This window comes from Giraffa tippelskirchi, chromosome 7, assembly GCF_054371585.1.
Source record: "Giraffa tippelskirchi isolate mGirTip1 chromosome 7, T2T-mGirTip1v1.2.pri, whole genome shotgun sequence".
NCBI classification, from domain to species: domain Eukaryota; kingdom Metazoa; phylum Chordata; class Mammalia; order Artiodactyla; family Giraffidae; genus Giraffa; species Giraffa tippelskirchi.
In genome coordinates, this window is record NC_137281.1 from 38,897,573 (window position 1) to 38,910,241 (window position 12,669).

Consider the following 12,669-nt stretch of genomic DNA (forward strand, 5'->3'; position numbering starts at 1 on the left):
AGCCATACTTGCTGCCACCAAAAAAAAAAAAGAGGGGGTAGGAATATATATACATTTTCTGGGTGATCAGAAGTCATCTGAGATAAAGAGGATGATGAACTCTAATTACCCAGAAGATGTATATATATTCCTAAAGAACCTATAATCAGTACTAGTTTTTTTTAGGTAACAGTTTTATTGAGATATATTAATAGCTCACATGTCATAAAATTTACCCACTTAAAGCATATAATTCAATGTTTCTTAGTATATTGAGTTGTGTAACCATCACCTCAGTTAATTTTAGAGCATTTTAATCACTCCAAAAAAGAAACCCTCTCCATTTCAGCAGTCACATCGTCTCATTTCTACCAGCCTTCCCAGCCCTAGGCAAGCACTTTCTGGGTCTATAGATTTGACTACTCTGTATATTTCGTATAAATGAAATCATACAGGTCCTTTGTGACTGGCTTCTTTCACTCAGTCTTATTTTCAAGGTTCTCCCATGTTGAACATGTGTTGGTATCCCGTTTCTGTTTATTGTCAAATATCATTATCAAATCATTCAGCCACAGGGATACGCCACCTTCTGTCTATCCATTCATCAGAGGATGAACCTTTGGGCTGTTTCCACTCTTTGGCTATTTTGAATTAAGCTACTATGAACATTCACGTACAAGTTTTCATTTCTCTTGGGTATACACTTAGGCATGGAATTGCTGGGCACTATGGTAATTCTATATTAAACTTCTGAAGAAGTGCCAGACTGTTTTCTAAAATGGCTGCACCATTTCACATTCCCTCCAGCAATGTATGAAGGCTTCAATTTCTACATATCCTCAGCAACACTTGTTATACTGTGATTCTGATTATAGCTATCTTCTCATGTGTTTATGGGCCATTTGTATATCTCGTTTGGAGACATGTCTATTCAGATCCTTTACCCTTTTAACAGGTTGGATTCATGTCAAAGTATGGCAAAAACCACCACAACTGTGGTGGTTTAATTGTAAAGCATAATCGTAAAGCAATTATCCTCCAATTAAAATAAATTAATTTAAAATTTTTTTTTAATTTTAAAAAAAGGTTGGATTATTTATCTTTTCAATCACTGACTTGTAAGAGTTTTTTACATATTCTAAAAATGGGCACCTTGTGAGATATATGATATATATATATCATATATATTTAGAATATATTTACAAATATTTTCTCCCATTCTGTGGGTTTTTTTTTACTTTCTTGATGGTAACCTTTGAAGCATCACCGTTTTAACTTTGGTAAAGTCCAAATCATCTATTTTTTCTTTGATAGCTTATGCTTTTGGTATCGTATCTTTTAAAAAAATTTCCTACTCTAAGAATCGCATACTGATTAGTAATTATTCATCAAGGTTAACTAAAATAAAGCAAAACGAAAAGTGCAGAATAGTGTGCAGGCTACTAGTTATGTAAGAAATTTTTTAAATTATCATTAAATACATATGTGTTTGCTTACATATTTATTAAATATCACTGAAAGGATAAAAAAATATCTGATAATAGTGGTTGCCTCTGGGGAAAAGGAGCTGGTTGGGGTGAGGAGAGACACATATCAACTGTACACATTTAGATATTTTTTGAGTTTTGAACCATTTGAGTAACTACCTATTCAAAATATAATTATACATAAAAATTTAAATTTAGGGGAAAAAACAGATATTCTGTGTTGAATCCCAAGAACATTCTATCACAACCAGAAAAAAATAACCTAAAATCAAATAAAGATTGAGAGTCATCAGACATAATCTAATCACATTTTTGCAACCAAAAACTGAATAGATTTCTTCTGAGTAACTAAAATGAATTTCAGAACATCATTTCCTTAAAACAATCTGCTTCCTACATATTGTGAAGAGGTAGAAAATAGCAAATCATTTTGTTTGGCACAGAAAAGAGGTCAAATTTAATACTGCATGAGGGAAAGGACATTTGTAGAAAAAGCGAAGCTATAAAGTTGCACAGATTTTTTTCTATATATATTGAAGGAAACAGTAATGTAAACTATAGTGATGGGGAAAAAAATCTTTTCCCTCTTCTGTTATTGAAAAACAGTAAGATGAAATTAAAAGTTTTAAATAAGATAAAAATATAATGCTGCCATCTTACCCTATTTTACTTTTATTGAGTGTGATTCTTCATCCACACATAGCTGTAATCAATATACACATATCAATGTATATGCTGTTTTTCACTGTTTATACATAAGTATTCCAAACTACCATTTGCAATGCTGCTCAATGAGGTGATATTAACAATTTAATTAGTGAGTCACATAATATAAAGGTGTTAAGGTTCTATTCAACTTTTCACTACTATTAATCATGCCAGGTAAATAGTTTTTTATATATACTTCTTTTGAATTTTTTCCTAGGTTTGAGATCAAAGATATTATTCAATATCTTTACCATACTATAAAAAGTCATGGTGCTTTAGACATATCCCAATATAGCTTTCCAAAGAGTATGCTGATAAGAAAAACTACCAGAAGTGCATGAATGTAGTTTTACTGTAACTTCACCAGCACTGAATATTATCATTTTTGACTTTTGGTAGAAGTAAAAAGTTAACCTTAAAATGATTTTTTTTTTTTTTAAATTACATTTAACTTTAAGGTACTTTTTGAAGCCTGTATATACAGGATCATGTAAAACAGAATGAGCAAACTTTTCCTTAAAAAAGGCCAGATAGTAGATATTTTAGGCTTGCAGGTCATAAGGTCTGTGTTCAACTACTCAGCTCTGCCATTGTAGCTCCAAAGCAGCCATAAACAATACATAAGCCCAGCTGTGTTCCAATAAAACTTTATTTACAAAAACAGCTGGCTGGCCCACAGACCATAGAGGGTGCTGACCATGATCATATAGAAAGCAGGATAGTCACATAATTCACATTATATGTATCTAATCAGTAAACATAAGCTTCAACTAAAGTAGGGATAAAAGATGTAGGTTTGGGATTATATTTATCTCCTAAGAGCATCAATGTACATCTCCATTTCTTTTTTTTTTTAATAAATAAATTAATGCTCAAAATTTTCCCTAAAAAGTAGAAGACACAAATACAGCTATAACTAAACAGAGAAAGCTAAACCTCATGACATTTTTAAAGCACTGCCACTTTAGTAAAGTTGGTCATCTAGGAAAAAAGGAAGTAAGACCATAAGTATTTAAAATGCAGTCTGAAGGGCTCCTTTTGGGAACTTCCGAGTATGTATTTACTGTAGGAGGTGGAGAAGGAAAGATGCCCTGATCTCTTACAAGTTTCAATCCCAAATTTCCGCTTGTCTGCTGGACTTCTCCACTTGGCAGCTCTAAATCAGACTGTTTAAAAGTGAATTATATTCTTTCCCTAGTGTCTTAGACTACCTGCTTACAGTAATGTCATTTCCAAATCACCCAGACTTGCAACCTCAGAGTCAACCAAGAGCCTGGCACATGACAAGCATCCAGTAAAGAGATAGTTGGTTAGTGTGTTCATTCATTCACTTATTCATCCATTCATTCATTCACCCACTCATTCACTCTTACATTCCCTCCTCCACTGCATTTAGTTGCCAAGTCTGTCACTACATTTCCTACATTAGTCAAGGGAATTTCTTCTTTTCTCCTGTTGCCACTACTTTAGTTCAGACTAATAGGTTTAATTGATGTCTTTATTATTTTCATCTTCTAAAAGATATCTCCAATATGTCAATACTGCAATAAATAAATAATCGATAACCCCCATCTACCAACCAATTTTGGAGTAGGAAATGGCAACCCACTCCAGTATTCTTGCCTGGAAAATCCCATGGACAGAGGAGCCTGGCAGACCACAGTCCATGGAGTCTCAAGAGTCAGACACGACTGAGTGACTTTCAGTTCACCAATCAATTTAAGTTTGTGAAAGTGAAAGTGTTAGTTGCTCAGTCAAGTCCGAAATCTTTGTGACCCCATGGACTGTGGCCTGCCAGGCTCCTCTGTCCATGGAATTCTCCAGGCAATAATACTGGAGTGGGTTGCCATTCCCTTTTCCAGGGGATCTTTCTGACTCAGGAATTGAACTTGGGTCTCCTGCCTTGCAGGCAGATTCATTACTGTCTGAGCCACCAGGAAATCCCCTAATTTAAGTTTAAACACACCTAATACCCAAGATCTTTCACAATCTGGTCCCATTCAGGAATTAGCCTTTATCAGCTAACACTCCTTTTCTGGCATCCTTGGATTCAAAGTTGAGCCATTCAATATTCCCCTTGTATCCCCATCCCAAACCAATCACAATATATCCACCTGAGTCCTCATCCCATTAGCTGACCTAAACTGTCCTAAAATTCCCTACTCCCTACACGTTCAAGTCTTACATGTCTAACTGTCAGGTCACTCATGAAGTCTTATGCTGTTTTGCTACTCTCTATTCTGTACTCTACCTCCTCTTAGACGGGAAGCATCTTAAAGATGCCACACATGTCAACTACTGCTGTTCACAAGTGTCTAAAAGAATAGCTTTAACACTGGAAAGTTCAACAGAAGTTTGCAGAATGGATGATAGAACTAAACTCACTTCCCTTCTTCTGAGTAGTAGCTTTCAGTCAATAGCAACTCTTCCAATTAAGATTTGTTGATGACATAAATTCTCTTGCTTTACTGTGTTCATTCCAGTGTATCAATGGAGACAGTATTGCCTTCCACACAGAGTTTTGGTTGTTCCTGTCTCCTACTAGCTTTTCATCAGAATAATTGAAAAAGACAGTAATAGTAATAGTAGTAGTAATAGCAGTAGCAACAGTAGTAGTAGAGGTAGTAGCAATTTAATATATATGTATAGCAGCCAACATTCTTTGCAGGCATACTCTGTATCAGCCACTGTTCTAAAACACTTACACGTATTAAGTCATTTAATCCTCATAAGAACACTCTGAATTAGATATGATTGTTATCCTTATCAAATACATTTTCCCAAACTTCTTATTCATCATTTTACATTAGCCCTCTCAGCACAGCACTAATCACCTTGTCCACTCTTCCAGATTGAATTAGGAAAGATGCAAAGATATGTCTAAGTAGCCACACACTCAAAAGAATTCTTGGGGAAGTTCTGACTAGAAAGACAGATGCCTATACCATCTTATATTATACAAAAATGAAATCTTTTTTGCACAACACAAAGCACATGAAAGATGCTCTATAACTGCTTGCTCACTTCTTTTTGCCTTCCTTCACTCCTCCCTTTCACCTTCCTTCCTCTTCCCTCCTTCCCTTTGTCCCTTGTCCCCTCTCTCCCTTCCTTTCTTCCTTCCTTTCTTCCTTTCCAATAGAACTTACTTTAAGGTCTCTAAGATAAATTATTTGTGTTTTTATCTATTTAATATTTGCCTCTCAAACTGAAAAGGTAGTTCAGCAAAACTAGTGGGCATACCCGTCAAGCTGATGGCTCTCTCTCTCCCTCTCTCAAGCCTCTAGTGCTGCTGGACACAGAACAGGCCCTCGAATATTGAGATGAATGATTGAATGGAAGAAACAAGAAAGGGAGATAAGGAGAAAGGGGGGGAGGGAATGCTTGATGGGCTTGCTGGCATCTTGATTTAAACAGACACACGCCTTCTCAGCCACCTAGCAGCATGACCAGTCTACCAGGAAAGCTACTTAATTGCCAGCACATATGACATCGCCTTGTAGACTCTACAGTATCAGGACTAGAAAGGTTGTGTGTTTCTGTTTCCCTAACACTTTATTTTATCCCTTCTGCCCAACTTTCTCACACTGGTCCCCCTGCAGTATGGTGAAAAGTCAAGCTATAAAAGCAAAGTACAGATAACAAGTTTTGGATACGAGGTCAACTTGTAATCCTTTTCATGATCATTCTCCCTGCTCTCTACAACTCTTCCTAACTAAGCACACACAACACCCCAGGGTGACTACTAAGGGCTTCCCTCATCTCTTAACTTTCTATTCTGAACTAGTCTAATCAGCTGACTATCAGCCACTGCAAGTGGTGGCAGAATTTAGCAATCAAGCCTGGGTTAGGAACCCGACTGGGGAGTTCAGAAATTCCCTGGCACCACTGTACCTGTCTCTTTAATTTACATTCACATGTCCAGAAGCCTGACCCAAAAGTTAATGGGAATGTAAATTCTCGACCCTCTGAGCCCAGTTACAACTAACACATGCACAAGCACACAGATCTACCCAATTTCGTTCCAGTCACCACCTTGACCTTGACCTTGACAGGTACCAACACTTTAGAAAATCTCCAACCAGCAACACCTGCCAAGGTCCCCTCTTGCAGGCACCTTTTCCAAGAAACACAATTCGGAAGAAGCAAAACAGACTTAGCCCAGGCTGTGAAGACACTTTTTACAACTGGATGCAACACAACTCAAAGCTCAAAAAGCAAGTAAACAGAGGCTAAAGTCTAGTTAGATGGAAGCAATTTTCCTATCAAATATTCTTCCAAAGTTCTATGATAAATTGCTCACACAACCACTTCTGTCACATCCAGTTAAGTTTGAGTCACATTTTTATTTACACTTACCTCTGCCACTCGGTGGGTGGAACTAAACCGAGGTGGTAAACCAGCCAAAACACAGTGTTGGTGGGTGGCATTGAGATCATCTGCAGGAAAAATACCAAAAATTAAAGAAAAAAAAGCATCCAACACGCACTTATCAGTCACTAAGTAGTATTTAAATTACAAAGTAAACAGTAAATCCATCATTCAAGAAGAATGACAAGAACCAAAAATGTAACAATTACTTTGTATAATCTAAACTATTCTTTGCAAGTAGGATGACTTTATTTAGAGAGATAAATAGATAGATATAGACAGATATACATATATGTGTGTGTGTGTGTATATATAATTATATATGTATAGTCATATGGTATAAAACCATTGTGGTGTAAAGCCATCAAAAACCATGACACTTTCTATAGAGAAAGGGGATATGATTAATAATTACTTTAGGACAACAGGCGTAAACCAGGACTATACTTAGTCAACAGGCTATATGGTTACCCTACTTATCTGTAGTCTTATGATACCCACTCACCACTATTTGGGGGTTGAAATTCTTTCTCTTTTTCATGATATATCTAATTCTACCCATGCTTTATGAATAAGCCAAAATTCTTTCGTATTGTTTGGAATTGAACATCTTTCATCTGAAAATCTGCCTCTTTCCCTCCCCAATCAAAGTATCAATTTTGCCCTAACAATTTTCCAGGCAGCAAACCAACCAACTCAGCACGTTGCAACGCTTTGGCTCTCAGAACAGAATTCAAGCCTACAGATTCATGACCCAAGAATGGAGTAGGTGGTGAATTCATCAGCTAAAGAATATGCCTGAAACCACATGCAGTGGGAGAAAAACCAACGGCCAACTTCTTGTGTATTCTATGAAATGATGCCACATGTGAGGCAAAAATCGGTATCACCTCTGCTTAGAACATTGCTTCTATTCCTCTGTTAATAAGAAGAGAACTAGACTGTCCCTGGCAACACATGACTTCCTACATAAGCGACAAAGACTTCTTAGGAAGATACCAGGAAAGATAACGATTTAAATTAGGAGGCAAAGACCAATTACATGTCAGCAAAAACAACCTATAAAATTACCTCTAAACATAAGAGAGGAAACGCAAAATCCCAACTGCAGGACATTTGTTTATGGACATTAGGGAGTAACCATGACAAGGATGGGTTTCCCAGGTGGCAAAGAATCCATCAACCAATGCAGGAGACACAGGCAACACAGGTTCAATCCCTGGGTGGGGAAGATCCCCTGGAAGAGGAAATGGCAACCCACTCCAGTATTCTTGCCTGGAAAATCCCATGGACAGAGGAGCCTGGCGGACTACAGTCCATGCAGTTGCAAAGAGTCAGACACAACTAAGTGACTGAGCACTGAGAACGATCACCAGGTTGCCTTATACAACTATAAAACACAGGAAGACAGAGCATGATATAACCCCAAATACAAGAGAAATTAAATACGTGAGTCCTACAATTGTCCTGGCTTTCTAGCTGGAAACAGTTTCAAAGCCACAGAGTAGAGAGGGAGAAGTCAAAATTCTGAATGTTCAGCTTTCCCTCTTGCTGAGTTGTGAAGACAAAGACTAGGAAGACCAGGGAGCAGGGATTTGTAAGGCAGAATACTGCAATAGAAGAACTTGCGCAGGGAGAGATCAAGGAGACATATGCAGAAGGGTTCCTTCCAGTCTTTGACTCCACACTCAACTGTGCATATGTGAATGAAAACTTGCCCCAGGCAGGAAAAGAAGTTCCAGGAAGCTGTAGGAAAAGAAGCTCCAGAAACCTCAGACTCACATTAGGCCAGGAACACTGTTCTCAGCGGCCAGAATGGCTCCTACTACCTGAGACAATCATAGATAGAGTCTGTGTGTTTGTGTCCTCAGTCATGACCAACTCTTTGCGACCCCATGGACTGTAGCCCACCAGGCTCCTCTGTGCATGGGATTCTCCAGGCAAGAATACTAGAGCAGGTTGCCATTTCCTACTCCAAGGGATCTTCCCGACCCAGGGAACTAACCGGTGTCTCTTGCATCTCCTGTATTTGCAGGTGGATTCCTCACCACTGCACTGCCTGGCAAGGCTCAGATAAGAGTCTTTACAGAAGCATAACATAATCTTAGCAGTAAGGTTAAACAAGTCCTATATTAAAGGCTGCCCAAGATCCACCTAAAAGCTTAAAAAAACAAGCCTCAAAAGAATCCAACTTATTCCAAATAATTTAATTACTCACTAGAGCAGAGTCCAACACTACTTAAAAGAGTATAACAAAATCAGAGACCAATAAATAAAATGGACCATAATCAGTATTCACCCAAAAAGTAAAAGAGAGAAACAAAAGATATATGATGCAACAGATGACTAATGAGAACCTAGCATACAGTATAAGGAATTCTACTCAATGCTTCGTGGTGACCTAAACGGGAAAGGAATATATATATATATCTGATTCACTTCGCTGTACACGAGAAACTAACATATTGTAAAGCAATTATCCTCCAACTTTAAAAATTAAAATTAGATTAATTTTTTTCTTTAAGTGTGGCTTAAGGCCTGAAGAGGACTGGATGGCCCTTCTCTCTTCAATTTGCCCTCTGAGGATTTCAGTTAAGGACATACCTGAGAATTTCTAGTTGATCTGAACTATTTTGTCTGAAGGGGGAATTCAAAGCCAAAGAAAAACAAAAAGCAGGGGTTGGAGGAGTTTCCCCAGGCCAGATGCCCATAAAGGATTGAAACAATTTCTAAGAAATATATAGATGCCATTCTCACCTATCCAAATAAAAGCCTCATTGCTCCCCGGCTATTAACAGTGGGCTCTAAAGACATCACAAGGAGGGAAAAAATCATCTTAATGGATAGATTTCTCAAGAACTTTTGTTCCACTGAGGGGCAACTCAAAGTCACTTAAAAAGGCAGGCCAAGTGGCAAACACAACATAGAAGTAATAGTCCGAGGTGTGTACCTTTATTTAAATCCTTGGCAACTCTCTAATCAAACAACTGTTTTGAAATTGCTCCCAAATGTCCCTAATCCTTTATGACTTGTAGAAAGAACCCTGTATTTTCACTGTAGGACTTCTAATTTGTCTAAAACTCTAAATCTATGAACGTGGCTCAAACCTCATCGACTGTACATCTCAAAGGATATACTAAAGATGTCCTTAGCTTTTAAGACTAATACTAATAATTTTTAGAAAGAAAACATTAAAGAATGCCTATTTGCCAGAGTTATCTCAGAAAACAGCTAAAAAACTGACTATACTCAGGAGCAATCAGAGTTTGTAGAATTTATTCAACAAAACAAATGGAAAAAGAGCTCTCACTCTTTGCAGGCTAAATGCTGCGTGCTCTATCAGTGGAAGGAGAGAACTCTGGACATTCACTGTAGCATGAAATCTCATCTCATATATAAGAGACCACAGATGCAAAGCATAATTTACGCTAGGGTGATCAATTTATACCCAGTACTTTCCTGGCTTTAATACGGAAGTTCCGAATCCTGAGATCCTCACCCCCACCCAGACAAACTGGGACAGTTGGTCACCCTAAATTTAACTCAGCCCTTATTTTCTTGGTTTTGTTGTCCAGTGTGTCACCAGGGGCTACTGCATCCCCAAATTTTTTAAAGTAACAATCAGGAGCTTTGCTTAAGGCACTCCAGAGCTAAATAAGCCCAATACTGAAATCCAATCTTCCCAGTTTCACACAATCACTGAAGCTTTTCATTCTTACTCACCTGTCCATTCTCATCCCTCAATCTTAATATTTATGACCTTATTTTTCCTAGATGTGGGGACATCCATGACTGAGAACATTTTCAGAATTTAATAGCCAGTGAAAGGGGGGAGGGGAGTATTCCTGATGAGATGACAGTAGAGACCCAGACCTCTACCTACCCCATTCCTAGATTCTCAATGAGACAATCAAAGAAATATCAAAAGAATAAAGACTCCTTTCAGTGCTCAAAATCAGGGAAAGGTGCTCAATATGCCAGAAATTACAAGGAACTCTGCTGGATACAGTATAAGTGGAATGAGAAGGTAGCATTGTACTATAAATCAATTATACTTCAATGAGAAAAAAATACCAGGACTTCCCTGGCAGTCCAGTGGTTAAAACCTCCCCTTCCAAGGCAGGGGGTAAGGGTTCGATCCCCACTCCAAAAGCTGCCAGTGTTTGCTCATACTGTGAGCATCCATACCACCCAAAGACAAAAACAAGTTATTCAGTGCACTCCAGTTTATCAAGTCTCTCATCTGACCCTGCAAAGATACGTTTTCTTCCTTCCTCCTTCAAGTGAAGTATTTGGCCAGGAACCTATACTAAGTTTTCTTAGAACCAATCTTAACACCAAGTTGCCTCTTAGCTGGTGTTAGTCTTCTTTCTATAAGGAAAAACAGACAAGGAAAAAATTACTAGACTCGGACAAAATTACTATAGTTCTAAGGAAAGGAACCAGTTTGACAGAAACTGCCTCTTCTGAAAAAGTGTTACTCAAATGGTTAGAAAAAAATTTTCATAAACGTCTCAATTTTTCAAGAAGCAGCTTGATTCAAGAAGGCACTGCACCTGTAACAATGGGGCAAAGTAATTATGAGGATGGAACAGCATGAGATCAGGAAAGGCTGCTTGGGGTTGATTTGTTTTTTTTAGTAAGTACGGCTTCATTTAAAACAATAAGAGCTTGACTACACAACAGAATGCAAGCTGCAGAAAAACCAAATTACCCGAGTGAATGGGAACTCAAGAAATTCTCCCAGAACTCAGAGGGAAAACAAAAATTAGCGACAGAAAAAGATAAGACACGAGGGGCAGATTCCGCAAGCCAAAAGAGATAGAACAGGAATCTTTTTAGAAAGCAGAAAACAGAGCAATGAAAGAATAATCAAAGAAATAACAGAAGAATATTTTCTGAAGTTGTAAAAAGGCCTGAGTCTGTACTACAAAATAGCTAATCAAGTGCATAAACATTTTCCATTCAAAAATTAAAAATAAAATATGAAAAATGTCCAAAGAAAACGCACAACTTGCTATAATAGGATCAAAATGAAGATGATTTCAGGTATCTCCTTAACATCAAATATTAGAGGTCAAGGGAACAATATCTATAGAGATTTAAGGTGGAAACCTCCTTACTCAAGATTCCTATAGCCATTAAAGGAGATATGAATACACGTAGGTATAGTAAGTCGCACTCAAATAATGCAAAGACTCAGAAAACATGCTACCACCATTTCCCTATCGTTCGCCTTCATTAAACATTGTTAGAACCTATACTTTAGCTGACAAGATGGCAATCAAAATAATTAAAACCACAATATAAAAAGACTAGCAGTGAACATAACAGTTGTTAAATAATTTTAATATGGCTATTTAATTCAATGCTAGTGTAATTAATGAGCTTCTATGGTGGCTCAGTGGTAAAGAATCTGCCTGCCAATGTAGGAAATCCAGCTTCAATCCCTGGGTCGGGAAGATTCCCTGGAGAGGGAATGGCAACCCACTCAGGTGTTCCTGCCTGGAAAACCCCATGGACAGAGGAGTCTGGAAAACTGCAGTTCATGGGATGACAAAAAGTCGGACATGACTTAGCGACTAAATAACAACATAATTAATAATATATGAAAGTAAGTACACTTCATCTAAAAAATTTTCTATATTAAAAATTTATTTTAGGGACTTCCCTGGTGGGCTAGTAGTTAAGACCATACACTTCCAATGCAAGGGGCATGGGATTGATCCCTGGTTCAGGAACTAAGATCCCACATGCTGTGCAGCAGGGTCAAAAATTAAAAAAAAAAAAAAAATTTTTTTTTAAAGAATTGTTTAAAAAAATCTAAGTCAAAAACCTAAAAGCATATATATGTTTTAAATGCCCAGTAAAAGGACAGAAGAGCTGAATAAAGTCAGCATCAAGATGCACGTCACTAACATGTCAACAGAAAAATGGGCAAAAGATGATATTAAATAGTAATAGAAAGAAGAATATAAATGGCCATGAAACATGGCAAGTGTTCAACATCACCAACAAGTAAGTGTACTCTAAAACAACAGCATGTTATTTTCACTCATTAAATTGGGAAAAACATTTTTAAATTGTAATGCCTGGTGTTGCCTAGGGTGCAATAAGGTAGGTTGGT

General features: G+C 37.5%; 1 protein-coding gene across 4 annotated transcripts in view; it reads right to left on the reverse strand.

The window, feature by feature from the left end:
* Window positions 1-12,669, reverse strand: part of FTO (FTO alpha-ketoglutarate dependent dioxygenase) — a 416,242-nt gene that overhangs the window by 246,773 nt on the left and 156,800 nt on the right. For all 4 annotated transcript variants that reach the window (XM_081514417.1, XM_081514418.1, XM_081514415.1 and 1 more), the window contains one exon: window positions 6,531-6,610. In XM_081514417.1, the coding sequence (XP_081370543.1) occupies window positions 6,531-6,610 (80 nt within the window). The remainder of the gene's footprint in view (window positions 1-6,530; window positions 6,611-12,669) is intronic.